This window comes from Camelus ferus, chromosome 34, assembly GCF_009834535.1.
Source record: "Camelus ferus isolate YT-003-E chromosome 34, BCGSAC_Cfer_1.0, whole genome shotgun sequence".
Taxonomy (NCBI): domain Eukaryota; kingdom Metazoa; phylum Chordata; class Mammalia; order Artiodactyla; family Camelidae; genus Camelus; species Camelus ferus.
Window position 1 is genome coordinate 19,243,506 of NC_045729.1, and position 27,197 is coordinate 19,270,702.

General features: G+C 53.4%; 2 protein-coding genes across 2 annotated transcripts in view; both read right to left on the reverse strand.

Annotated features, from left to right (window-relative positions):
* Positions 1-14,640, reverse strand: part of WASHC1 (WASH complex subunit 1) — a 15,052-nt gene extending 412 nt beyond the window's left edge. The window contains exons 1-10 of the mRNA XM_032473158.1: positions 14,463-14,640; positions 11,367-11,520; positions 3,161-3,272; positions 2,814-2,960; positions 2,527-2,663; positions 2,145-2,280; positions 1,773-1,974; positions 1,516-1,666; positions 698-888; positions 35-103 (exon numbers count right to left, since the gene is read on the reverse strand). Of these exons, the coding sequence (XP_032329049.1) occupies positions 35-103; positions 698-888; positions 1,516-1,666; positions 1,773-1,974; positions 2,145-2,280; positions 2,527-2,663; positions 2,814-2,960; positions 3,161-3,272; positions 11,367-11,515 (1,294 nt within the window). The 5' untranslated portion in view covers positions 11,516-11,520; positions 14,463-14,640. The remainder of the gene's footprint in view (positions 1-34; positions 104-697; positions 889-1,515; positions 1,667-1,772; positions 1,975-2,144; positions 2,281-2,526; positions 2,664-2,813; positions 2,961-3,160; positions 3,273-11,366; positions 11,521-14,462) is intronic.
* A 4,213-nt stretch (positions 14,641-18,853) lies between these two features.
* On the reverse strand, positions 18,854-19,813 carry LOC102520090 (pre-mRNA-splicing factor SPF27-like). The gene is given in 3 exon segments (XM_032473130.1): positions 18,854-19,237; positions 19,239-19,583; positions 19,585-19,813. Coding segments are annotated over 3 exon segments (696 nt in total). The 5' UTR covers positions 19,723-19,813; the 3' UTR covers positions 18,854-19,024.
* Between the last annotated feature and the right edge of the window lie 7,384 nt (positions 19,814-27,197).

Here is a 27,197-nt window from a genome sequence, read left to right on the forward strand (position 1 = left end):
CAGCCCACCCAGCCCCTGCAGACGTCCCTCCTACCTTTGCGCCTCATGGCCAGCTTGTTGAAGAGATCGGACATCAGGTCCCCACCTTGGCTGGTGGCTCTCACTGCAACAGGAAAGCCAGGGGGAGATGACAGGGCTGAGGTGGACCAGGGGCAGCCTGTGTAACACCCTCAGGTTCAGGCGCTTCATCCTCCATTCTGTCAACACACCGGCCCGTCCACGGCCACTGGGTCACCACAGATCTTGGGGCTTTGGTCTCAGCACTAATAAGAAACAGCTGAACTCTTGAAGACAAGGGGCACGGAGGAGCAGCCCCACTGGCTGGACAAAGCATTCAGCCCAGAGGGATCAGGCAGTTTGCCTGGGGTCACAGCGCAAAGCCCAGAAGCAGAGCTGGGGCTCAGACTCGGGACTGGACGCCCAGGCGGTGCTGTGCTAGGCCCAGATGTGGCATCTATGCCAGCGCTGGGGATTCACAGCTGATGTAATTCAGAGCCCCAAGAGGCTCAGAGAAGCAGGACTGAGCCAGGTGTCCCTCGAAAAATACCCCAGGTCCTTGACCATTTCCTCGGACAACCAGCGGAGTCTAGTAAGAAGGCTCTCGTTTGAGCTGGGCTGAGGGAGGAAAGTCCACCAAGCAGATGCCAAGCCAGGGAGGAGCAGAGGGGCGGGCCGCTGGGGACAGGGGGTGCCCCACCTTGCTCCTGCTCCTTCTGCTTCTTCTTCTCCAGCTTGCGCTCCTTGACGCTGCGCAGCTTGGCCTTGCCGATGCCGCCGGCCTGGCGGATGGACTCCAGCAGAGTGGCCCGGCCGCTGGAGGGATCAACCACTTCCTTGGGCGCTCCCTGGACTGGGGCCAGGGTGGGAAGGGGTGAGGAAGAAAGGCTGCTCAGACGGGGCCGGGCTGTGGGCTGGCCCAGCCTAAGGTTCCGGGGAGGAGGCAGCAGGCGAAGCGGCGCCTCGGGAGACAGGAGACCGTCCCGGGTCTGGATGCCCAGAAAGCCACATGTCCAGCAGCCCAGCCCCACCAACCCCACCCGTTCTTGGTGCCACGCTATTCCGGTGGACCCAGAGAATTACCCACGTGCTGGCTGACTGAACCTGACACGGGCCAACAAGGGATTTTTTGTGCCACTTCTGGGCGCTGGAGATGGCCTGGGAGACATACTAGTAAAACCAAGTCTGAGTTTGAGAGACACGGATACTGTGTTGCTGTAGTTTTCTGTTTTTCTTGGTAACCCCTTTTCCCACGGGTTTAAGTGGGAAACGGGCACCCAGGCTCCCTCTTCCCTGGAGCTTAGAATTCCAGGGTGCCACATGGTTTGAAACCACTATTTCATGAACCCAGTGGAACGAGATTTTGAAATCAGAACTATTCTGAAAATCTAAAATTTATGACCACTTAACCAACCTACAGAAAGTCCTTTAGGGATCCAGAAATTAAGAGGTGTCCTCAAAGAGCAAATTCCCACAGGCCCCACACCCCGGTACTGCTTGTACCTGAAGGAGACAGGCCAGCTGCTGTCTTCCTCCCTGGTGGCTTGCCCCGGAGGGGCCGCGGTCTGCGGTGGGGGTGGAGGTGGGGGAGCGCTGACCAGCACTGCCGGAGCCGGGGGAGGGGGAGGGGGCGGCGGTGGAGGCGCTGCGAGCACCCCGTCTTCTAGGTCTGAGACAGGAGTGTGAAAAGGTGTGACGTGCCCGGGAGAAAAGTGGCCGAGCGGGTTGGGGGGAGGGGGGCTCCCACCCAACTCTGTTCCCAGCTCTCAGCTCACCTGGCTTGAAAGGCTGGGCTACCTCTGTGTGGAATGCGGGCAGCTCTGGAATGGGCCCAGGGGCCGACGGGGCGATGCCGGGGCCGAGGTCCGCACTGTACATGAGGTCGTCAGCTACGCCCGGCAAGTCGGGCAGGTAGGACGGCACGTCGATCTCAGGCACCTGGCCCAAGTCGGGCACGTAGAAGTAGTTCTCTGGGACCTGTGGGGTGGGGGGATGTCGGGGGCTGTGCAGGAATGGGCTCTACAGTTCGTCCTTGGGTGGCCAGTGACTCATACGTCCCCACGCACAGCTGGCTGGGGTAAGGGGCTCACCAGGCCCCTGGACTGGACTTGCCCCCCCCCCCCAGCCCACGGGTGCTTGCTCTCCACCTGCTGCTCCAGCTGCTCTCTCTTGCTGATGGACAAAGGAGCATCGAACAGCTTCTCCTCCGTCTCAGTCCCCAGCATCACATGGGTCTTTGTTACGGCGCCAGCCAGCGGGTCCAGGAAGACGTACTTTTTGTACCTACAGAGTCGGGTAGAGGTCAGGCGATCCAGCGTCTGCTCTAGACCCAGTCTGGACCACGCTTCCCACTTCACTGGGGCCACAATTCATTTGTACTGTGGCCTCCCAGGCAAAACCAACGGGTCAGGGGCCTCCTGGCTCCCTGGCAGCAGACTTCTGCTGCACCTGAGCCTGGTGCCCCTGGGTCGCCCACCAAGCCAGGCCAGCCTCCACCCAGCCCTCCACAGCCCCCTACCGCGGCCATACAGGTTTTCGGTGGTGTTGAAGAGCAGCAAGGAGCTGACGGAGCTAATGTTGCTGGGAAGACCCCCCAGCCCCTCCTCGGCCTCGTCCTCAGGCTCCGGCTTGGTGCTCACACACACAGGGAAGTATTTCAGCTTCTCCTGGGGGTGGGGGTTAGGGGAAGTGACGGTGATGGCGTCTGCCCAAAGGGCCTCTGCCCCATTGCAGTCAGAATCCTCTTGGGGGACAGAACTCAATGAGGCCCTCAGTTCCCCCCCAACATCCAGGGCCGCCTCTGTTCACCCCCAGACCTGCAGGGCCCGCTCGTCCAGGGGGCGGGGCTTGCTCTGGATCCTGCGGCGGGGCCGCGTCTGCAGGCCAGGGTCCCGGGCACCCGTGAAGATGGAGCCGTACTCCTGCAGGCGCTCCGGGGCGGGGTACTTGGCACTGGAGAACACCTGTGGACATGGAGTCTGACCTCACTTCTGTAGGGGCCAGAGGTGCTCCAGAGAGCCTAGGTTGGGGCTGGGGGTATTCTGGGCAGCAGGTGTGGCTGGAGCGGCGGCAGGACCTGGCTGCCTCGGGGCACGGGGAGAGGGCAGGGAATGGGGCTTCTCGGACTGCCCACCAGCCACAGGGACAGGGACGCATGGGCTACCTTGATGGCCTTCTTGCTGCCCTTGATCTTCTCAATCTTGGCCTGGGCCAGGGAGACCCTTTCCCCAATGGTCTGCAGCTGCCTCCGGCTGAGTTCTACTCGCTGGGAGATCCTGACACCAAGAAAAGAAAATCACAGGGCTGGAGGCTGCTCCCCAAGTCCCGGCAGCCCTGCACCCCTCCTGCTTCTAACGGCAAACTTGTGAAGCTGGGGCTCAGGGAGGAGCTCCTAAAATAGTGACATCTGTGTGTCTGGGCCAATCTGGGAGCTTCCCAGGGACCTCGAGCAGGGCCACCGATCTGAAGGGTCAAGGAATGGCTGTGTAAGTTCCCTGGCGCTCTGGGCAGGGGTAGGCAATCATCCTGGCCCCAGGCTGCCAGCTGCACGTGCCATCTGAGGGGACATGGTTCCTGCCTGAGTTCACAGCATCATCACAACTTACACGGAGGAAACCAGAGCTCAGCGAGGCTGAGTGACAGGCAAGGCGGGGCCTAAATTCAAGTTTGGAACCGTCCACGAGAACTGCCCAACACAGGGTAAGCGGTTTTGGGTAAATCAAAGTCCTCACCACAGTTCTCACGGTTGTGGTCGGGCTGCCCACCGGCTGCCACTGCCCCCCCCAGCCCCAGGACCGTGGGCTCCAGCCACACAGCGCCCTGCTATTGCCTGAACAGGCCGAACGCCATCCTGTCATGTGGCCTTCACTGTCCCTCCAGATGCGCTCACGGCAGGTCCCTCCCTTCACTGAGCCCCTCCTCGCCAGAGCCTTCCCGAGCACGGAATCTGAAACTGCCCGTCCCTCTCCAACCCCCAGCCGGCTCTGCGGTCACGCAGCCACTCCTGGGCCAAGGGCTCTGCTCCCTGCCGCAGCCCCAGCGCCGGGACGGCCCGGCACTGGCACAGCTCCCTCCGCTGTTACTGGACGTCCATGTAACACCGCGTGCCTAAGGGTGAACACACACCAGCCTCACTCGTGCCCACGTCACTCAGCAATATGAGGTTCTTCTCACGGCACAGGGATTCTGGCCCACACCGCCAGGGCGCCCTCCTACCTCCAGGAACACCAGCCCCTGCCGTGGCCAGCGTGTTCCACGTCCAGAGTGGTGACATCCACTGGGCAGGAGTGAGCACACGATGAGGCACGTGAAGCAAGGCAGAGCTGCAAGCTCAGCTCCCCAGAACAGCAGGAGGACATGGCGGGTGGACGGCAGAGGGGCCCCCGCTGTCTCCAGGGTCAGAGACGACACAGCCAGGGAACTCCAGGGTTTCTTTAAAGGCTGAAGTGAGCAGTCAAGACTTGCCCAACCTTCTTAAACCATCCCCACCAACTCTAGGAGGTTCTGCCCTCAGAGAACCCACCAGATCAGCCAGGTTCACAGCCCAGGGGTCTCCATCCCCAAGAGTCTCCCAGATGACTCCTGGCTCCTCGTGTGCAGAGGCTCGGGGACACAAGCGCTGGGCTAGGAGCAGGCACCCAGACCAGCTTAGTTTTCCTTGACTTGCTGATCTGAGTGGGGCAGCGACGCAAACAGAGAACAAGAGGCACAGTTTCCTTCCAGGAGTGACGCGGAGCCAGTGACTAGCACAAGTGCGGTCTCTCCAGCAGGGAGGAGGGCCTCCTCACCGGGAGCGGGTCCTCGCACACAAGCTACTTCCTCAGGTGCCCAGATCAGCCACACGCCGCCCGGTGCTCACGTGACCTCACGGTTATGAAACCCCTGCGTTCGAAGTTGGCATGGAGGGTGGGAGGGACGTCCGACCCGGAGACGGACAAAGTCGGCTGTCTGGGTCTTCCATCTGACTTCTCACAGTTGTAGGCATCAAGCTTAATAATGAACCCAGCCCGTTTCCGGGATGGATTATTAAATACGGGGGTCCTGAGCACTTTGAAATGGAAGAGGCGGCTCCCCGGGCCAGCACTGTTCTGAACGCACAGCATCTCTTTTTTGGCAGGGTTATTCGACGGGAGCACAGGGGAGGGTCTTACACACAGTGCCGCTTGAGTCAGCAAGGGTTCTGACGGCTTCCCACAAAAGCCCGCAGACAAGAGGAGCCGCGGGGGTGGAGGGAGCACATGCAGGAAAACCAGAGCCAGACGAACAACAGCCCCCATAAAGCACGCTGTAGAGTGGGCTGACCTCAGCCTTGCACGGAGGTCTCCTGCCGCAGGGCCCTGCGCAGCTCATCCAACGCCTGATTAGTAAGGTGGGGTATCAAATGGGGGGGGGGGCAAAAATGCCTGCACTGTGGACTCAAGACTCACATGGTCTTGAAAGACCAGAAGAACAGAGAAGACGGAACTGCAGAGGATGACTGTGAAGGTGAAGCCCAGTACTGAGGTTTAAAGAGCCAAGTGCACACTCACAGAGCGCGGAGTTCCAGCAGCAGTGCAGGTGAGAGAGGACCTGGAGGCTTGGGTCACCTGCCTAAAAGCGCGGTGAGCAGCTTGGAAAGGAAATGAGGCCTTGGAACACACAGCTCCTTGTCCCTCTCCCGCTTTCTTTTCTTTCAATAAACAAGGAGCTCCTCTAGCGACACCAGGGAGCAGAGAGACCCGGACTGATGAGCTGATCTACACCCGGCACCCACCTCATCCACAGCTGCATCCCCTTCAAACTGGTCCCATGTTCTAAGAGGGCGCTGACTTCCCTTCTAGACTACGGGGCCTGTCTGCTTCACGGCTGCATCTCTAGCACCTGGGACAGAGCCTGACATGAGACAAATATCTACTGAATAAAAAGTGACAAGTTAATGAGGAGGGGGATGAGTGAGGAACTCGAGTCATACAAGATAACTGGGGGGTGTTCTGGCTAAAGATGAGATGACTTGGAGAATATGATAATTCCCTTCAAATATCAGAAAGATCACAAGTGCTGTCAGGTGGAAAAGCAATTAGACTTATTGTGTGTCACCCACGGGAGCGGTGGGAGGAGTTACGAGGAAGACATCAGTTCTGCACATGGAGAACTTTCTAGTCAACAGCTGCACAGCTCTGCAAGGAACCAGATTCCAGCTGGATGCCCACCTGTCAGGGATGCTTCGAGGGGGTTCCTGTGTGGGTCAGGGGAGCAGAAGACATGGTTTTCAGGGCTCTTTTCTTATCCAAGAACCTGTAAGACTAAGTAATGGCCTGCGTGTTGACAAAGCCCCCAGGTAGCCCACACTCAGACCAAGGATGAGGAAGAGGTTTCAGCTCATGTGTCATCACCCCTGGCACTGACAGTCCGGAAGGCAGTGTCAGGAAAGACCGCTGGGCCGCGTGGGGGCTGGGACCAAGAGCTATGAGGCAGGGGATGGTGGCAAGAGGGTAACTTGTTTGTGGGTCCTGATCTGGACACCCCAGCTTGGTGGCTGGCTTCAAGGCAGGTCAGCTTCCAGGCTCATCACTGGAGCCAAGTCTCCACAGCACGTCTCCGGGACACCAGCAGGGAAGGAACTGGCTCAGCCAGTCTGCTCAGAGCCCAGGACAGAGACGCATCACTAACACATACCTGCCCTAAGGAGATTCCGTCCATCAGGGAAATAAATAACTAAAGTGTCCCATAGACCTGGGGACAGCAGCAGTGTGGCCTTGGGCAAGTCTAACCGGTCTATGTCTCATTTTTTTCAGCTGAAAACAGGAATAGGAACCTCTACTTCATGGAGCTGCTGTAAAGGTCAAGGGAGCAAATGTATGTCTCATGCACCGAGAACCGACATAGTGTAAGAACTTGGTCAACACTTGCCTTGACCACCCATGGACTGGGCAGTGCTGAGCAGACGTGGAGGAGAAACTTCCACTCTGCCAGGGAGCACCACGAGGGCAGAGTGCAGAGGGCTCCTCTGGCTGAGGCCTGGGGTGCCTGGCGGTCAAGGTGAAGGAGGTACACTCTTCTCCCGGGGCGGGGAGGGTGGTGGCCAGGACAGTGCCTGGGCTCCCTGTCCCACCACCTCCAAAGCTGACTCCATTACCTTCTGGGAAGATTTCCTACGAAGCCAGACAGGCCCATGGCCCCTGCAGGGTGGTGCACCCTCCAATCCTCACCCCAGGCAGCTGCTTGGGGTGTTAGGGGACACCCCTCCTGCCCTCAACTGCTGCTGCTCCTCCCCTCACCGGCCCTGCCCCCTCACCCGGTCCCCTGAACAGCTCCTGCCTTCCCCTTTATCTTCTCCACTCACGGGGTAATTAAGGATGATCTGCTAATTATGCAGGCAGCTGACTGAGGCTCCCAACCTTGGGAGACACCAGGTGCCAATCAGCAGGGAGAGAGGGGAAGAGGAGGAATGGAGAGGAAGGAAGAAGTGAGGAAAAGCGGGGAGTATGGGGAGGTGAGAAGGGAGGATGGGGAGGAGAGGGGAGAGGAAGAAAGAGGAAGAAAGGAGACAGAAGGAGTGGTCAGGCTAGGGGGCGGGGAAGGGCAAGTGGCGGCACCCCCATCCACAGTCTGGCCGCCCCTGCAGCCCTCTGCCCGTCATCTAAGTCATGTGGAGCAGGCGGTGTCTCTGGGGCCAGCAGGCAGGTGAGGGCAGGAGGTCTGCGAGGCAGGAGGAGAAGCCAGGGAGGCGCCGCGAGGTACTTGTCATTCCCTCTGTCTCCGCGGGCTCCGGGCTCCACTGCAGCAGAGCAGGGAGGAAGGACCTGGCCTGGAATGCTAATTTTCAATGAGCTCACCTGCCTGCAGCAGGGGACACAGGCTTCAGTGGGGCCGAGGGGCCGGGTCTGGGCCTGAAATGGGGGGAGCAGGGGGGCAGGGGAGACAGAAAGCAGCTCTTCACCCACCTGTCTCCCCTCTGCAACAGTATGTTCAAGGGGAGAGATTCCAAGCTGGGTTCACATCCCCACCGCAAAGCCATAAAAAATGAAAAGCCCATAAAAAACAGAAAAGCCTGTGCCTGTGGACCCGGTGTCAGCCTTGCCTGCTGCCCCCACTCCTCCCTTCCCTTCATCCTCGTTCCCAATCTGTCACCATGTCCTGTCCTTATTCCCTTTGAAACACCTCTCTCTCATCCGCCCTCCCTGCCTGCAGCTCCTGGCCACAGGCTCCCCCTTCTTGTCCACTATGACACTGCCTGAACCTTCCCAACACTCTCCTGTCCCATCATCTCTGGCTCAAGAACCTATGAAGCTCCCAAAACCCTGAGCTCGAGCCCAAAGCCCTGTCCAGTTGGGAGAAGCCCCCACGGGCCCCAACTCTCCCCTCACACACATCCTCCCACCCACTCCTTTTCCTGGGGATGTCCCAGTGCTGTGGGACACACAGAAACAGGAGGGGCTCCCAAGGGCACCCGATGTCGGGGCAGAGGGGGGAGCAAGGCCACAAACGTGTAGAGCTGACTTTCACACCCCATTGTGCAGTGAAGGTGCTGATGTACAGGTCAGGCTCCCGTCTGTGCTCCCCGCAGACCCCTGCAGCCCTCCAGTCAGGCCTCAAGCCTTTGGCACCCATCTCTAGGCCCCAACGCATTCCTCGCCCTGCTGCGTATGAGTAAGAGCTCCAGGCCGACCAGTTACCCTGCAAGAACAAGGCCTATCTGGGAATGGGGCCAACCCAGCAGCAGTAAGCAGAGGCAGGATGCAGCGACACCAAGCCCCGACCACGTCATTTAGCCCTGCAGTGCCAGAGCCTGCCCTATGGATTGGTTACCCTTGCTTACGCTGGCCTGGGGAGTGGGACTGATAGATGTGCTGCCAGTGCTCACTTGCTTCTCTCTCATCCAGGTCCCCAGGAGCCCAGCCAGTTCATGCCGTGCAATTCAGAACCAGCCCCGACTGCTGCTTTCCCATCCTAGACGATGACGTCCCTGAGGACAGGAGCCACATGCTACACACTATTAGTACCCCTTGGTCCCGAATGCTGGGCACGTGGTAGGAAGTCAACGGGGATCTGGAACCTGGCTATAAGAGGAGCCTGGATGCAGGCACCAGGCTACTGGAAGCATCCTATGGTCCCTGGGCCAAGCCAAGCCCATGTTCAACTGACTCATCACTCCCTGCCCGGGAGATGGCCTTCCTGCCCTCTGCTCATCCCATCCAGGGACAGAGGGACATGAAAATGTCTACAGGTCCCAAACACCAGGAGGGGAAAGGAAAGTATGCTAAAAATCCAACGCTCCCTTTCTTTAGAAAGGCAGGCACATGGTCACAGTCCCGGTGAGGAAACACAAGGATTTCTGATGGATTGTTTCTGGCATCCGTGTCAATCACGAGGCATGAGGTGACCATAATCTTGGACTAATGGCTCTTAAATGCCTATGTCCTCTTGCTTACACGTTCCTTGGGCTTATCTGGCACAAAAATATGCATTAAAAGGGCACCTAACACTTTCTGTAACTATTTTTTTGGGGGGGTGGGTTAGATTTATTTATTTATTTTTAATGGAGGTGCTGGGGACTGAACCCAGGACCTCGTGCGTGCTAAGCACACGTTCTAGGGCTGAGCTGCACCCTCCCCCATCTTCTGTGACTACGATGGCAGGTTAACGGATGGTCAGAACAGGCAGCGATGAGCAGCGATGATGTCACCAGATAAGAAGAGGGGCTGTTTACTGAGCGCTGACTGCATACAAGGCACTTCGACTCTCGTGCATCTTTCAATTCATTTAATCTTAACAATCATCTTTTGAGGAAGGTACCATCATCATCACTGTTTCATAGATGGGAACTGAGGCTGAGAGAGGTTAAGTAGCTTGCCTGAGGTTACAGGGCAAGCTAACGGGGAAGCCAGACGGGAGCCCAGGCAGTCTGTTCGGGAGTCAACCTCCTCGACCACATCAGGGCACCCCCTCAGTTACATTTACATCCTGGGTAGGCTTGGGGTAGGCAGGGGCATCAGTGGGCAGCTCAGAGACAGAAGAGTCACGAGTATCCGATGTTTGGACCACGTCCCACTGGAGAAAATGACCCCATTTTCTGCCCCTGTCGGGGAAGGCTCCCGGGAAGAGGGGGAGTTCCAGTTGATGGAGGAGGACACTGTGTGCTGCAGCAGTGGGGGGGTGGGGTCCCTGGTCTGAGGTCCAAGCAGGGGACAGTACGGGAGACTTGACCAGGAGAGGGACCTGAGTCAGGCAGTCAAACACTCCAGCCTGGGGGAGGGGTGGAGTGGGCATCCAGTGAGAAGCAGCTCTAAGCCCATCTCAGGTTACTCATGGCCAAAGAAAGACAGGACCCATACAAAGGACAAAACCGGGGACCTCTGCAAGACACAGCAAACACTGTGCACTCCTGTTCAATGGACACCAAGTGAAAAATCACGACAGCCCAAGGGTTGTGTGGGATCAGCGCTGGTGGTACAAACAGCCCTCACTCCCTGCTCGAAATCATTGATGACCTGAGGCCACCACACCAGCCTCGTGAAGCCCCTCGCTCAAGTCACACAGGCTTCTGACTTTCTGGAACATTCTTCGCTCAACCTACCCACTCACGACAACTCCCACTCACCGTTCAGGTTTCGCCATAAATATTTTTCCTCACACATGCCTTCCCTGACCCTCCAGACCAAAACAGGCCTCCTGTCATCACAGACAGTGGTAATTCCAGAGCCTGGAGCCTCGAGACTTGGGTGTGACCCCTGGCTCTGCCACTCAGACAAGCCTCTTGGCCTTTCTGCCTCAGTTTCCTCATCTAGAAAAAAGGAACAACAGGACTTCCTCAGCTGTCGCTGTGAGGGCTGAATGAGATACACTCAGATCAGTGGAAGCACATGGGTAATGCCCATGCAAATATAGTTATCACAAAAATATTAAAAACAGGTCTTATCACAACGGTAAGTGACATGCAAATGATCACTCAGAGTCTGTCCCTGCTGCTGGAGCACATCCTCTAGGTGGGCAGGGACGCTGCCCTGTTCGTTGCTGTAACTAAGGAGAGCAGCACAGAGCCTTGCACACAAAAAGCGCTGAATAAAAATGTGCTGACTCCAGGAGTAAGTGAAGCGACAGGCTCCCCAGTGGGAGGAAGAGCATGAGCTGGGAGAGCTGTACCACCTCTGGGCCTGTGGATCCACGGGGAACCTGGGACTAAGTGGGACAGGAGGTCGTGAGCTCTTACGAGAAGTTCTAAGCTGGGCACCCAGCTTGGCCCCTTGGGTACGGGGAAGCCAGCTGGGTCCTCCCAGGACCAAGAATCACCAAAAGGGGTGCTCCAAATATGGTGCATGGCCGGGACTGGAGAGGCGACTGCCCAGGGCAGGGAGCAGCCCCGATCACATGGGGGTGGTAGCAGCACTCACCTGCTAAAGATGTCTGCGGAGACCTTCTGTAGGTACTGCAGGGCGTCCGCCACCTGCTGGATGGCCTCCTCTCGCCGCAGGTCCGGCTGGATGAGGGGCACTGCATAGGTCTGACCGGCCAACGAATGTTGGGTCCCCGTGGGGGTCATGGTGCCTGGGGGTGGGAACCGAGCATCAGGACTGCCCCCACACTCACCTGCCACAGGACAAGGTGCCGGGAGAAGGGCACCCAGCCCCCCACCCCAATGATCTGCAGAGCTTCAGCACGTGGTGGGTGGCTGGGAGCTCACAGGAGCTGGTGCTCTGTTGATGTTTGTTGGGGGAACGAGGGAGGGAAACTGGTAAGGACCAGAAACTGATGAGAAGCTTTCAGAGGAGATGCAAAACTGACTGGCTGCCAGGCGCCCGGGACCCAGCAAGGCACCCTTTCCCTACCTCATCTCCCTTCAACCTCCCAAGTCTGGATGAACAAGAAACCCTGGCTGCAAAGTGACAAAAAAGGGATGGATTGGGGGTGGGGGGCACTGCCTCTATCAACTGCCAAATGCCACCCAGGTCTGGAAAAGCACAGAAAATGTGGACTCCTGGGTTCTCACTCTGGCCCCCGAGGACCTACGCCTGAAATAGAACAGGCAGTGGCTGTGACTCCAAGTATAAGGGTGTCCAGGCTCTATTCTCCCAGGCCAGAGCTAAGGGGGGCCAGGAGGAAGGAGGGGCATGTGGTGGCAGGGGACAGGAAGGAAAAACACTCCTTTGAATTGCAAGAGGAGGGCAGAGTCTATTTATACTGGGTTTAATTAACTCTGCTCCCTGGTGCCACCAAAGCAGCAATCACACTGCAGACGGCACTGATTTGATTGGCAAGAGAGGCACCAGGCAGAATATTAAGGCACTGGGCCCCTATAAATAGGCCTAATCACAGCCCCTCGGTAGAAGATGGCAAGGAAGACGTTAATCAGGCTTGGAACTGTGCCCCAGACCTGTTTTATCAGGCACCACGTTGGGGCCCTTAGTTGCAACAGAGGTGTGGGTGGGGCTGGGTAAATGTAGCAGGGAGGGTTTAGGAGGCTTCATTTGGGCTTCGAGTGCTGTGTGACCTGGAGTAAGTTGCTTGCCTTCTCTGAATCTCTGATTCTTTCCATTTCTTATCCTGCAGACTGAGAATAGCACTGCTCTGATAAGTGGTTATTCTCAATGTATCAACCAAAACCCTCCTCAGGCTGCAGCTGACTCCTTTGCTCCCTCTATTGGCTTCTGCCCTTCCTTCTACCCTACTTGTTCTCTCCTACCCTTCCCAGGCCAGCACTTTTCCTGATAAGATGACCTTTCTGCCCTCCAAGCTTTTCTCCAGCAGCGATCTCCTCAGCGTCCTAGATCTGAACCTGCCTAGACTCCTCATCAGGGCCCAGGAGTAACTAACTCCTCACCTCCCCACTTCCCTTCCTGCCTATCAAATGACCAAAGTGGAACCGGCTGATCCCAAACCAGCTGAGGAACCTAACCCTCTGGGACCCTCATACTCCTTTCAAATATCCCCACCCACCCCTCTTTGCATTTTCACTGATGCAAATCTGCTGTGCGTCCTCACTTAGTCCTGTACCTCAGTTTTCCCATCTGTAAGATGGAGAGGGAGTAAAAGGTAGAAGGTACTTTCTGTGCCCATCTTGAAATGCATTTCTCGTAGTGAGTCACCAGTGTGTGTGTGTGTGTGTGTGTGTGTGTGTCTGTCTGTCTGTCTGTCTGTCTTAGCACATCTCCTAAGCCAGGGAGCAGCAGGTCTGTTCAAGAATTAAGAAATTGTGTACAGGTGCTTAGTGGTTTACTCATTCTGCCTGCTAACAAGCGCTGATCAGCTACTAGGTGCCAGCCGTGATCACGACAAAGATGAACAGGATGCTATATACGCTGTTAGGACAGCCTGGAAAACAAACAGCATGTGGAAGATAAGCGCTCTACCCTAGCCAAGAACCCAGCGCTAGAGGACACTGCGGAAGGAGTGATAAATCCCTTCTGAGGTCAGCGGAGTCAGGAAAAACTCTTAGCAGAAGCTGTACCTCCCTACCAGGCCCAGGGAGAGAGGGCAAGGAGAGCACCCCAGGTAGAAGGGAGAGTTAGACCAAGGTGTGTAGGGGAAGGGCAAGTGGTTTGGGTGGTGGGGACACAACCATTCTTGGGCAAGTAGCAGGAAAAAGAAATGTGAGGCCAGACAGTGAAAAACACTGAATACCATGGCAAGGAGCTTGGACTTGGGCCTGCAAGCCAGGAATGAAATGCTCAGGCCTGTCATACCATACAGCAGGCACTAGCTACATGTGGCTACTCAGCACCTGGAATGGGGCCAGTCCTAACTGAAATGTAGTCTAAGTGTAAAATATACACCGAGCTTCAGACTTAGTAGTAATAAAAAGACTAACATATCTCATTAAAAATTTAAATACTGATTACATGCTGAAATGACCGTATTTCAAATACGGTAGGCTTAAGCAAAATATATTACTAAATTAACTTCACCGTTTCCGTTTAAAGTCACGTATGTGGCTAGTACCTCAGAGAATCTGGTAAAAACTGCGGATTCTCCCAGGGAAGTGGACGTACAGCATACCCGTCTCACACAATGAGTTTTATAATTTTGGACGTGCTCGGGACACCCAGCTCGGCTGCAGGCAGCCGGGACCCAAGCACGGTTCCCGCGGTGCGGGGTCAACAAGGGGCCGGGACGGGTGGGGCTGCAAAGGGAGCACCCAGGGCAGCCGGTCCAAGGACCAGGCCGGAGGTGCGCAGGCCCGCGGGGCCCGGCCCTGTCCGCGAACCCGCAGGGCTCCCGGGGCAGCGCCTCCCCGGCAGCGTGAGCGGGCGCAGGCCTGGCGCCGGGGAACCCCGAGCGGGGAGCGCGGGCCTGTATGCCGAGGCCCAGGCCGGCCCCTCCGGGCGGGCAGCCAGTTGGCGGCCGAGGCGGAAGTCAGCGGGCCCGGGCCTCCTCGCTCCGCTCCCCGCCCAGGCGGCGCCTCCCCGAGCCCCTCTTGCCTCCTGGCGTCTCCTTCCGCCCCCTCCGCGTCCAGCCCCCGCCCCGCGCGCCCCGCAGGCCCGCGCCCTCACCTGCGCGCCGCCCGCCGGATCCCGGCGCCGCCTGCTCCGCCTCCCGGGCGCTGCGGGACCCCAGCTCTGGCTCCGCCTCCAGCCGCCAGTTCCGCCCGCCCTGCGTCGGCAGCTCTCAGCCTGGAGCCAGGCGCGCCTCCTCTCCTCAGGGCTGAGCGCACCGCCCGCCCCTCAGCGCCGCCTCGCGCGACCCGGCGTGACCCCCGCGCAGCCCCGCCCCCACACCGCCCCGCCCCTCTCCCGTGCAGCTCCGCCCCACGCAGCTCCGCCCCAACACCCCACGAAGCCCCGCCCCTCCGTGCAGCCCCGCCCCTCTCCCCTTTCCCCTCTCCTCCGCGAGGCGCTCGATTGACCTCCCCTCGTCCAGCCCAGATTTTGTGGGCTAGGCCTCTGCAGGCCCAGCTCACCACAGAGCCCGTCTAGTGCCCGCCCCCGTTTAAAAACTAAATGCCGGACACGAAAGGATAAACGCTGCACGAGTCCACTTATGCAAGGTGCTCGGAGCCGTCAGATCCAAACAGAACCAGAACGGTGGTTACGGTGGGGGGGTTACTGTTTAATGGGCGTAGGGTTCGTGATGGTCTCTCCCTGACCACACGCTAGTCAGGCTGCTCGGAATCCTCTTCCCAGCTAGGCCTCCGCTCCCTCGCCCAGTTTTAGGGGGAATCCTTTTGCTTTAGCCAGGTCCCGTCCCCTCCAGCCTCTACAGCAGACCACCCTCGTTTCTGACCAGACTCCTCACCCCTCGCCGTCCCCACGAGATGTCCCATCCCTGACCTGCCTGCAGCAAGAATCCTAGCCAAGAATTACCCTTCCCTCTTAGTAACTTTCCATTCCCGTCACCCCCCACCTTGCTCCTTGGCTAAAAGTCCCCACTTGTCCACGCTGTATTTACAACTGACCCAGGTTCTATGCTGACCTCTCTTTCCCGCTGTTGCAGAATCCTGAACAGAGTCTGCTTTCACCGCTCCAGTTTTCTTTGACATGTCGGTTTGCAATGATGAAAAATTCTGGAGATCCGTAGTGGAGATGGTTGCACCAATATGAATGTACTTAATGCCACTCAACTGTATACTTAAAAATGGTTAGGTAAATTTTATGTTACGTATATGTTACAACAAGGAAAAAAACTAGATGGTTTTTTTAAAGACTTAAAAAAAACCTCTTAACTGTATAAAGGAAGCATCAGTCCAGAGACCCTGCAATGGTCCCTCCTGGAGCCCACTGGGTAAACTCAAAATTCTTGGCACTAGAGTTGCCATATAAAAACAGGACTCCAAGTACACTTGAATTTCAGATTTTATATATATATATATATTTATTTATTTATATTTAGTATTTTATATATATATATATTTAGTATAAGTATGTCCCAACTAAGCATGAGACACATTTACACTAAAAAATCATTCACTGTTTATTTAAAATTCAAAATTCAGTAGGTGTTTATATTTTTACCTGCTAAATCCGGCAACCCTACTGTCTTCCTAATGCTCTCCAAATTTTGTCCTCCTTCCCGGCTCCCCTCCACACCCTTCCCTGGGAGGGACTTAGGCTGAACTGTCTTTTTTGATGAGAACATTCCAATGACATACTGGCTGCAGCATATGGTTTCCACCAATGATGGGAAAGAGATGAGTTTCCGCCTGTATTACAGACTGAATGTGTCCCCCCACCCTCCCCAAATCAATAGTTAAAGCCCCAACCCCCAGTGTGATGGTATTTGGGCTGGGGCCCTTGGGGGGTGATTAGGGTTATATGAGGTCATGATGGTGGGGCCCCCATGATGGGCTGACAGCCCTTAGGAGAAGGTAAGGACACAGGGAGAAGGCAGCGGTCTGCAACCCAGGAAGAGAGCTCTCACCAGGAACCAAATCAGCTCACAGCCTTGATGTTGGACTTTCCAGCCTCCAGGACTGTGAAAAATCAATTTATGCTGTTTAAGCCACTCTATGGTATTTTGTTTTTGACTAATACAACCTGCAAGCACATGTCCCCCTCCCTCCACCTGAGCAATGACTGAGTGGCAATGGCTTAAGATATCCAGGACACATCGAAGGAGGGGACACATGCTGAGTAGAGGAGAGCTCGGAGCCTTGGGGCTCTACCACTCACCCTCGGTGCGACCTCTGGCAAGTTGTCCAAAGGGGCCTCGGCCGCCCCATTTATAAACCAGGGTTAGAAGTGCAGATACAAACTACTATATGTAAACTAGATAAATAACAAGGTCCTACTGTACAGCACTGGGAACGATATTCAATATCTAGTAATAACCTATAATGAAAAAGAAGATGAAAAAGAATATGTATGTTTATCTGAATCACTATGCGTTACCAGAAATGAACACAACATTGTAAACCAACTATACTTCAATTAAAAAAAAAAAAAGAGTGCTTGCCCTAACTCCCTTTAAGGGCTGCAGAGAAAGGACATCTAATTGCTCCATGATCTGTAAAGTTTATTCAAACATGAAAGGAAATTTGTATGCCCCCCAGGATGTCCGTCTGCACATAGACAGGCACCCACACCCCCCATCACCCCCCAACCCCGGCTATGCTTTCTCACCAAAGCGCTGCTAGACAGCACCCCCACCCAGACCAGCCAGTTCAGCCTCCATACAGGTCACCCGCACTTCACAGAAGTTCTCAATCTAATCTGCTGCCGACAGATTCATCCCAGATATAACTGTAAAGATTTCCTAGGAGCTGGACTGCAAGGACATTTAACTTCAGCCGCTTGGCTGCAGGGAGAACCCTACTTCAGTCTGGATAAAGAAAAGCTGAGTGTCATAAGATGTGGACACTGAGGTCCTACCTGCCTGCCTTTTGGGGCCTGTTGAATTCTATTGAAATGAAATATACAGAAAAGGTAAATCCATACAGAATGCAGATTGGTGCCTATCCGATTTCCTTTCCTGTTCGATGCTCCCCGGACAGAGGGGGCGGGGAGGCCACTGGCTGGGGGCCTCTCCTGTGTGTCCCTCAAGGATACCTTTTTCTTTCTTCAGAAGGAGGATGAGGAAGACACAGCAGTGTCCCTGGTCACCCTTCTCCCGGCACAACTTCATTGAGTGCAAGCTCTGTGCCTTCAAACACGTCAGAGAGACAGGTAAGCAGATGATTGCCAGGGTGTGATGGTGCTTTGAGAGAAGCAGGGAGGGGGGCAGGGTGCTGGGGAGCAGGAGCAGGGGGACACACGCAGAGCTTTCCATCGTGCCCAATGGAAAGTCTTCCAAGGTGCAGAACTGGAGTAAGCAGAACAGGGCAGACCTGGAGGCTCCACGGTGCCTTTAGGAGCCTGGAGTCTTCTCTCTACTCCGTGCTAGCACATGGCTTTCATTCTTGGGGCTGTGATACATGTGCTCCATTCCCGGCCTTGCATCTGATGTCCAGGTGGGAAGAAAGGAGGCACAGAGAAAAAAAGGTAAAATGCAGATATGAGCCCAACTGATTCCTTTTTAAGAACGCTTCCCTAAGACTCTCCAGCCAGCAACTTCCTCTTACATCTTATTTGCCAGGGTGGGATCACATGACTGCAGCTAGCAGCAAGGGAGTCTAGGGAAATGAGCATTTTTAACTGGGTATACGACTTCCCTAAACAAAGAGATTCTGTTAGAAGGAGGAGAGGACAGAAAGAGGGGAGTCGACTGTGCAGCTAGAGATACCTAACCTTTGTCCAAGGTTGCTCAGAGACGGACTTCTGGAAGATGTGATGCCAGAGATGAAACTTAAAGGACAAGCTGGCGTTACCCCAGGGTGGGGCTGTAGGCGTCCCAGGGATAGGAGACAGCAGGAGTCTATTAATTAAGGCAAGGCTGGCTGCTGCAACAAACCAAAAGGTCTCATTCCTTCTCACTAACAAATCAGCCACATCAGTGGATGGCCCTAAGTTCTTCCCGGCTGTGGCTCCACTGTCTTCATACGGGGCTTCTGAGCTTGGAAGGGGAGGAACAAGAGGAGCAGGAGGGAGGGAGGGAGGTTTGATGGAGCGGGCCCGGCAGCAGCATCTGTCACTCTGGTTCCCATTCCGCTGGCAAGACCCTGTTCAAACGGGCACATGTAACCGCAGGGGAGGCTGGGAAACACAGTCTATCTGTAGACCAGCCAGCTTCCACGACGATGACCAGGAGGTAAGAAGACATGCAGTGGGTGTGGGGTGGGAAGCGACACAAGGCCATAAGCAGCTTGGCGTCGCTGGAGTACAAGGCAGAGAGGGGTGGGGATGAGATTAGAGACGCAATACCAGGTACCACCTTGGGCGCTCCTGCTCTGTGCCAGGCAACGCGCTTGGCTCTCTGCATCTGTAATCTCAGCTATGAGAGGGGGTCCGACCTGTGGAGAAGAGGTGGGAGATCTGTGTTTATTTATTTATTTTATTTATTTATTTTTTTTTGTATTGAAATTTTTTATTTTGCTAAAATGTACAAATAGAATGTTACAGTTCACATTCTATGATTTCTAAACACTTATCACTGGTGATTTCCTTAAGACTTGTTTCTTCAGATGCCTGATCTTCTGTGAAAGTCCAACACACCTTCCTTTCTACTCACCAGATTAAGTCTTTCAGAAGTCTTGCCGTATGTTTTCTTTGTTTGCCTCTCCATGCTGCTGCTTCATTTGAAACAGTTCATTTTCTAATTGTACAATAGTCCTTTCAATCTCATAATTCTTACTGACCAGGGATACCCAAGTTGATTCCATTTCTCTTAATTTAGATCCAGCTGTGAGTTGCATGTTCTTTCGCTGCCAGTTTAAATCTTGAATATGTTTCCTTAAGCTTCTGGAGCTCCTTCTGTGCGTGTTCAATCATATGAACTAGATTCTCATTATATACTTTCCAGGCATTGCATCCATGCTGTGACATTAGTTCCAGGTTCTCAATTCGAACCGCTTGATGCTCTAACTGGGCCATAGAATTGTTTACACACTCTTGCCATGCAGTAATGTCATTTTTCTGACCCGAGGAAGGGGCTGGAAGTTCATATCGTTTCATACTGAGCAATTCAATTGGTTGTCGAGCAGCCAATCTTTCAAATTCATTTCTCATTATGTCAGTTTCGAAAGCGGAATAATCTGGGGCTGTCAGGTAGCTCAGGTAGTTCTTAGTAGGTCGGTATCTGCGAGGTTTCCTCCTCCACCAGCGCCGCAGCCGCTTCTCGAACACCAGGAGCTTCATAACCCTGGTCAAAATATGGCAGCGCATCCACCACAACCTCTCCAGCCACCAAACCGGTGCCCGCCATTCTCAGGTCCGCCTGCATCTTCTCAGGAGATCTGTGTTTATTTGTATAACAATCCTACTTCCTAGCAAGTGTACAGAGTTTCACTGTGTGCAAACCACGTGGACATGTACAATATTCAGTATTTATAAGACCTGGTGAGGAAAATATTCCCATCATCCCTATGTAGATTTGGAGGAAAACAAGGCTTTGAGAGGCTGAAGAACTTGTCTGAAGTCAGACAGGTCCACCTATTCATAAACACTCTTACCCACTCTATTATAGTACCTCCCAAAGAGGGGCTCATGCGTCATGATGGAGAGTCTGGGCTCGAGCCAGAATGTGTTGAAACCCTGGGACCACAGCAGTGGGCTTGAAAGAAGCCACATTTCTGATGCCCCAAACTGGGCTCCCTCAGACTAACCTGTAAGCAGTGGCACCCCAGGGGCATGAAGGGCAGCACCCAGCTCTTCCAGGTGCGGACGTTCCCCACTTTCAGAGAGAGGGGACAAGGAACTTCCGTGCTTCCCTCTGAACATGAAATGACCCACCTCAGGACCTTGCGGCTCTCCTGCCCCCCGCACCTCCTCTGCAGCCTAGGAGGACCAGGGCTGGGAAGAGAGCGACGGGGGGCGGGGGCACAAGCAGGGTGCAGGAAGGGCTGACTGCCGTCAGGCACAGTTACAGTACTGTCAGAGGACCGTAAATGTATTTTAATTAAAATCAGAAGAAAAAAGTGAACTTTTGATTGAATAAGATATTTTAATATATAATACTAATATGTTCATCTATGCATCTATGTATCAACATAGTCAGAAAACACGATTTTCAGGGAAGGGAAAAGGACCCACATCATCTGCGAAAGTCTGTGATGAGGTTGGTGTGTAAGAGTGAGGAGGAGGAGAGGGGTGTGTGTATGTGTGTGTGTGTGTGTTTCAAGACAGGGACTGAGGACCTAAGACTTCAAGCTCTGGACTCTCCTGCTCTCAGACTTCAGGTCCCAGGCTGCCAGCGTCCATCTCACTAAACTCCATGCGCCATGACATGCTCTGAGGAACCTGGAACCTGGAGCCTGGTGCCCACCACCCTGCGTGGATGTGCATTACAGGAGCTGCACCCCTCTTCCTGGCATAGTGTCCACAGCTCTGAAATCCCACCGAGTGGGAGCTGGGCACAGGGCAGCGGGACTAATCCTTGAAATGGCTCAGGGAGGATTATCCCAGCCTCTCAGCAGCAGCACAGCCGGGCTCATTCCCGGGGAGGGGAGACCAGAGCAGGGTGGCTGCCCAAAGTGGGAAGACTGGCCAAGGGCTGGGCAAGGCAAGGAGAGGGTCCTAAGGGGGCGGGGCTAAATCTCAGAGGTGGGATTATGCAAATCAAGCCAATTCCAGCCAGACATCCAAAGCTTGAAAAAGAAAACCCAGCTTGAGGGGAAAGAATTTAATTTATAAAAATTTGGAAGTACGAAATGTAAAATAATCCCTTAAGGTGCTTACTTAACAACCAAATCATTCTGACACGATGAACCGTATGTATAATGTTCCTCCTCCCCACCCCCAAGGCCCCATATACAGCCCCTTTTCTTTACCTGCAACCACACCAGTGCTGGACCCAGCAAATTCTGAAACCCTGCCTCTGGGGAAGAAGGGTGACAGGAGAACAAGACCTAATTTTGTGAGCTCCAGTCCGTGGAGGAAAAATGCCTTGTGATTGGAGCATGCTGATATGTGCTAATGCGGTAGGAGGCCCAGGCAGGTGAGAAGTGGGCCTCAGGAGCTGTGGTGAGTCCTGGGTGGGTGGAGATGAGAGCAGGGTCTGGGTGGGAAGGCTGGGTGACTGGTTAAAGCCCGACCTGCGTGATGCATCTGGGCCCAGACTGCCGGGGCTTACACTGTGGTAGCCATTAGTCATGAGTGGGGATTAGACACTGGAAACTAGGCTTCTGTGTGCAACTGAGGAACCAAACTATTAATGTGCTTAATTTTAACTAAAACTTAGTTTGAAAATTGATGCTCCATTCAGTTACTGGAAAAACAGAAGTGTGTGAGACAACTTGCGTATGTAAATTTACTTTTTCAACGTGAATTTTGTGAAATCTAGATACAGGCCACACGTTTCCAATAAAAATTTAGCATCCAAATTGAAATGTGGTAAGTGTAAAATACAGCAATATACTTCTAGGACTCAGTAGGGAAAAAAGAACTTTTTTCAGGTACCTCATTGATAAATGTTTATATGATTACATGTTGAAATGATAATATTTGGGATATGTTGGGTTAAATAAACATATCATTGAAATTAATTTCTTTTCTTTTTAAAATGTGATGACTAGAAACTTAAACATCACACCTGTTGCTCACACCTTGTGTATCTACTGGACGGCTCTTCCCTAGAGTGGTAAGAGGGACCTAAGTCTGGTCCATGTGGAAGAGAAGAATTAGCAAGGCAGGGCAGAGGCTCTCCAGGGTAGGGCCAAAGGTCACTTGATTGTGGGGCTGGGGGTAGGAGGGGAGAGGGGAGTGGGAGCTGGGAGGGGGCAGAGAAACTTGACCTGGCAATGTTAAGAATGTGATCAATGGGGCCGGCCCACTGTTTACTTAACCTTTTCTAAATTCCAGCTGTAGATGGATAACACGTCCCCACCAGCTGTCCACACAGGGCTACCGTGGGGGCCGGCTGCCTTTTCTTCAGCCTGCCCTGCACGCCAAGTCTGTCTGCTCTGACATTTGCTAGAACAGTGCCAGTGGGATCACGGCCCTCAGTTCTGCACCTTCTAGCACAATCAAGCGCCAAGCGTTGGGGGTGGGAAGGGATAAATTGGGAGTTTGATATTTGCAGATACACACTAGTGTATATAAAATAGATAAACAACAAGATCATAGTATATAGCACAGGGAACTATAGTCAATATCTTGTAGTAACTTACGGTGAAAAAGAACATGAGAATGAATACATGTATGTTCATGTATGATGGAAGCACTGTGCTGTACACCAGAAATTGACACTGGCGTTGTAAACTGACTATATGTCAATAAATATAAATACACAAAAATAATTTTTTAATAAAATAAAATGCTGAATTATGCTAAATAAAGTAGAATGGAAAGATTGAAACAACACAAAAAGCCATGGAAAGAGAATCAGGACTTGATGTATTCTGAGAGTGCTCAGCCTTCCCACCCGGCAAAAGATGTGAAAATTAAGAAACGGCCTCCAAGCACGTGGAACAGAGGTGAGCCATCCAGAGGAGAAACAGGAAGCATGACTCGAGGGTCTTTTGTTAGAACCTTGTGAAGCTGGGGGGGGAGGGTACAGCTCAGTGGTAGAGCTCTGGCCTCTCTGCCTCGGTTTCCGCATTTCTCGCCTCCCAGCTGCTCCCTCTCCTGTTCCCTTCTTCCTGATTACTTGCCTCTTCTCCAAGCCTGGGCTCTGCCAGGGCAGCACCCCTGACCCCTCCACACACACCGCAGAGCAGGCCTGCAGGCTGTGGGCATCTTTGACTGGCTCTGTGGAGAAGGTGGACAGAGCCCGGAGTGATTCCATGCCTGGAAGCACCATGCTCAGACCTCCCTCTGGCCAAGCCAGCGGACTGAGGAGTCTGTCCTTGGGTCCACACTCCGGAGACCAGGCACAGCCAGAGGTCAGGACTGCAGTGTGGGAAAACCAAGTGACCTGTTCTATTCCACTCCTAACCAAGCTTGTGACCCTGGGAAAGTCACCTAACCTCTCTCAGCCCCACTTCCCTTGTGTGCAAAATGCAAGTAATACTACTCACCCCACAGGGAAGTTTGAGGATTTGGCTGAATCACATGAGTATTTCCCTTGTAATTCCACTGTGCCAGGCACTGTCTTTAATTGCAGAATAAAACAAAGATGGGTTAGATATATGCTCAAAACACAAGGCAGCTGGGAGAAACTGACATTTGAATTAACTTTTATTCAAGCTGAATGAAAAATGCTAAAGAGAGGTATATAAAAATGCACTATGGGAACAAAGAGGAAGATGGGGAGAAGGTTGAGGACTTTCAGAGGCTGTTGTCAAACAGAACTGTAACAGACAAAGTGGGGTGAGGACCAAGATGGAGGAGGTGGTGTGGGCTAAGCTACGGAAGCGTGAAAGGGGTCTGTATGGAGGGGTGTCGGGTGGAACATGGGCTGTAGTTCTTCCTTAAGGGCGATAGATAATACTCTGATCCATATGCTTTGAGCTGTTTTGCAGATACTAAAACCCCCACCACGTGGAAGAAGTTAACTGCATGCTGCCCACAAGCTCCGAGAAGCCAGACCAGTTGGAACCAGAAGGTTGATGACACTGACTCCTGATGACGTCACCACCACCCAGTCAAAAGGATGTCCATGAGCTGATCACACACCCCATAACCCCCCCCCCATCCTGTCTTTGAAAACGTTTCCCTGAAAGCCTCTGGGGAGTTCAGTCTTTTGAGCACGAGCTACATGGACTCCTTGCTTAGTGCCTGCAGTGAGTGCTGCACTTTCCTTCCCCGCCACCCGGGGGCAGTAGCTCGGCTTTACGGCACGTGGGCAAGTGGACCCAAGTCTGCCTCAGGATCACCTTACCTCCTGGTAAGATGACCAGCACCACCCTCCGACCCGCCACCACTCTCTTCTCACTCCGTCCTCTTCACTTAGTGAATCTTATCTCTACTCGTGCCTTCCATTAAAGATTTGTTTTTTAAAAGTTAAGGTATAAATTGCATGCAGTAAAATGCACATACTTTCGTGTGCAGTTCCGAGAGTTCTGATGTGTGTCGTCATGTAACCATCACCATAATCAAGGTACAGAGCAGCCCGCCCCCAACAAACCCGTGCCCCCATCCCCACCCCTTCACAGTCAATTCACCAGCCTCTCTGCTCCAGGCAGCCACTGATCTGATTTCTATCATAAAGATTAGTTTTGCCTGTTCTAGCATGTCATGTAAATTGAGTTACGCATATGTACTCTTTGATATCTGATTTCTTTCACTAAGCGTAATGTTTTTCAGATTCATCCGTTTTGCTACACGGAGCTGCAGTTTGTTTCTTTTTGTTGACAAGCAGCATTTCACTGCGGGGATTCCACTGCGTGGATACCCACGGTTTGTTCCTCCATTCACAACGGCTGGACATCGTCATCATCATAACCACCACCACCATCACCCCCACCACCATCATCCCCACCCTCCCCACCACCATCATCACCATCGTCACCATCAACATCGCAGACACCTACTGCTCCAGGGCTTATCTTAAGGCTTTAGATGCGATAACTCATTTAGCAGTCACAATATTCTTATAAGATGGGTTTTAACCATTTTGCCCATTTTCAGATGAGGAAATTTAGGAGCTGAATGGTCAACTGATTTGCTCAGGGTCACACAGCAAGGATTTGAACCTTGTACTCTGGTTCCAGAGTACACTTACAGAACCACACCATTCCCATTTTATCTACCTACCTACCTACCTATCCATCCATCCATCCATCCATCCATCCAAGTTCCATGCAAAAGTCTATTTGATAAGAATGCTTCTGAAAAAATTATTTAAAATAATAAAAATGTGAAAACTACTAAATACTGCCATTCAAACTGGAGAAGTCCCAGGGGGTGGCATGCTATAACTGCATCCCACTTCCTGGGTCATTCTCAGAGCAGTTTCTGTGGGTGGGGGTGAGAAAGAGTTGTCAGCGATCAGAAAAAGAGAATATTTTAAAACAATTTGTCAAATGTGACACCCGCAGCTTCTGGGGAGACGACGCTGTGTAGGAAAGCTCAGGCGGCTGGAAGTGGCTTCCTCCTCCTCCCTCTGTCTCATCTCCTCCTCTCCTCCCAGGAAGGCAGAGCTGGGAGGGGTGAGGGGTTGACTGGTGTAATGAGACTTCAGAGGGCTGAACTCGACTCATGAAAGAAAGGTCAAGGAAGGCAGACCACGGCTCAGCATAAGAAAAATCTTCCTAGCCATGGGGTCGTCCTGAAATTGGATAAACATCTTGAGATGCAGGGGCTTGTTTGTCCGGGGAAATCTGGGGCAGACCCTGGTGATCAGGGATGACGCGGTGGGATGCTTGTGTCTGGGTGGGAGGGGGTCCTAGGGTCGGTGGGCTCCCAGGTCCTTCTTTCTTCTTGATCCAGTGACTCCACCTCCACCCCGACTCCACTGCGGGACCCCTGAGTTCTAGGGAAGAGCAGACCTGGCCCCTGCTCGTGGTCTAGTCCAGGGCAGAGAGGACAGAAGAACCAGAAACCAGGGTTTACTCAGACCTGTGGCTCCAGCTCAGAGCTTCTCAATGATGCCCCACAGCAGCCCCTCGAAGGGGGAGGAGAATTCTCTCCCTGCCCTTCTCAAACAGGGCTTTCTAGAGTATCTCAAGATGTCGGGGAGGCTCATGACCTTCTCCAAATTCAAGGCAGACCACTTACTGGGGTGGAGATTGTGGAACAATGGGGGAGGGCTGTTCCCACCTTCAGCAGGGCCCACAGGTTCTGTTTGGATCTGGACTTAGTCCTCAAATAATTTGTTTACCACTTTCCTTTTCATACAGAACATTCACAGGTGTGAGCTCAGGGGACACCACAACCGATCCATTCACAGGTGGCGGTGGGGACACTCAGAGAAGGTGAACTTTTTTAAGGACGAAACAAGACAGTGTGTCTGTGAAAGTACTTTGCTTGTACATGGCATAGCACGACTACCTGTATCACTGTATTTATATACACTTTATTAAAATGAAGCTGATTTTACTGGACATGTGCTCTATGCCAGACATGGGTCTGGTGCTTTGATGCTTTGCATCACTTAAGCACACATGCAAATAAAAGGTTATTGCTGACCACCCCGAAAGTGTTCTCTCCACATCGGACGTCCTAATATGTGATGCAGAGGAACAGGAGTAGGGACTTAGAATAGGAGACCTGGGTTCCAGTCCTGGTTCTGCTGTTACTGGCTGTGTAACATCAGGAAAACTACTCACCCTCTCTGAGCCTCATATGCCACATGTGAAAATTGTACGTCTTGCTTACCACTCACTGAGAATCAAGTACAATGAATATGTGTGATTGGACACTTTCTGCACTATTTATTGATCCTTCCAATATCCTTCCAACCTATGATGTGCATTCAGTGATTATTCCCATTTTACAGTGAAGGAAACCCAGGCCCCGAGAGCGAACTACAAATACTGGCTAGGATTAGCCTCAGCATTATTATATAACAATAAGGCAAACACTCGTGATAACAGATCCAAGAGGCCACAAGGAGACGCCGTGCTTGCTTACTTTCCTGCGAGCTGAGAACCTGATTTATTTACAGTCCTGACAACAGAATACACAGGAAGCACGTGTGAGCTGAGTTCTGGTGTGTATGGAGCCCAGAGGCCGAGGGCTGGATCTGCAAAGTCCCTTTCGCCATAGAAGGTAACATATTCCCAGGCTCCCAGGATAGGATGTGGACATTTGGGGGAGCCATGATTCTGCCTACCACACATGCAAACCATAAAAACGAGGCGCTGGAGTGGCTATCAG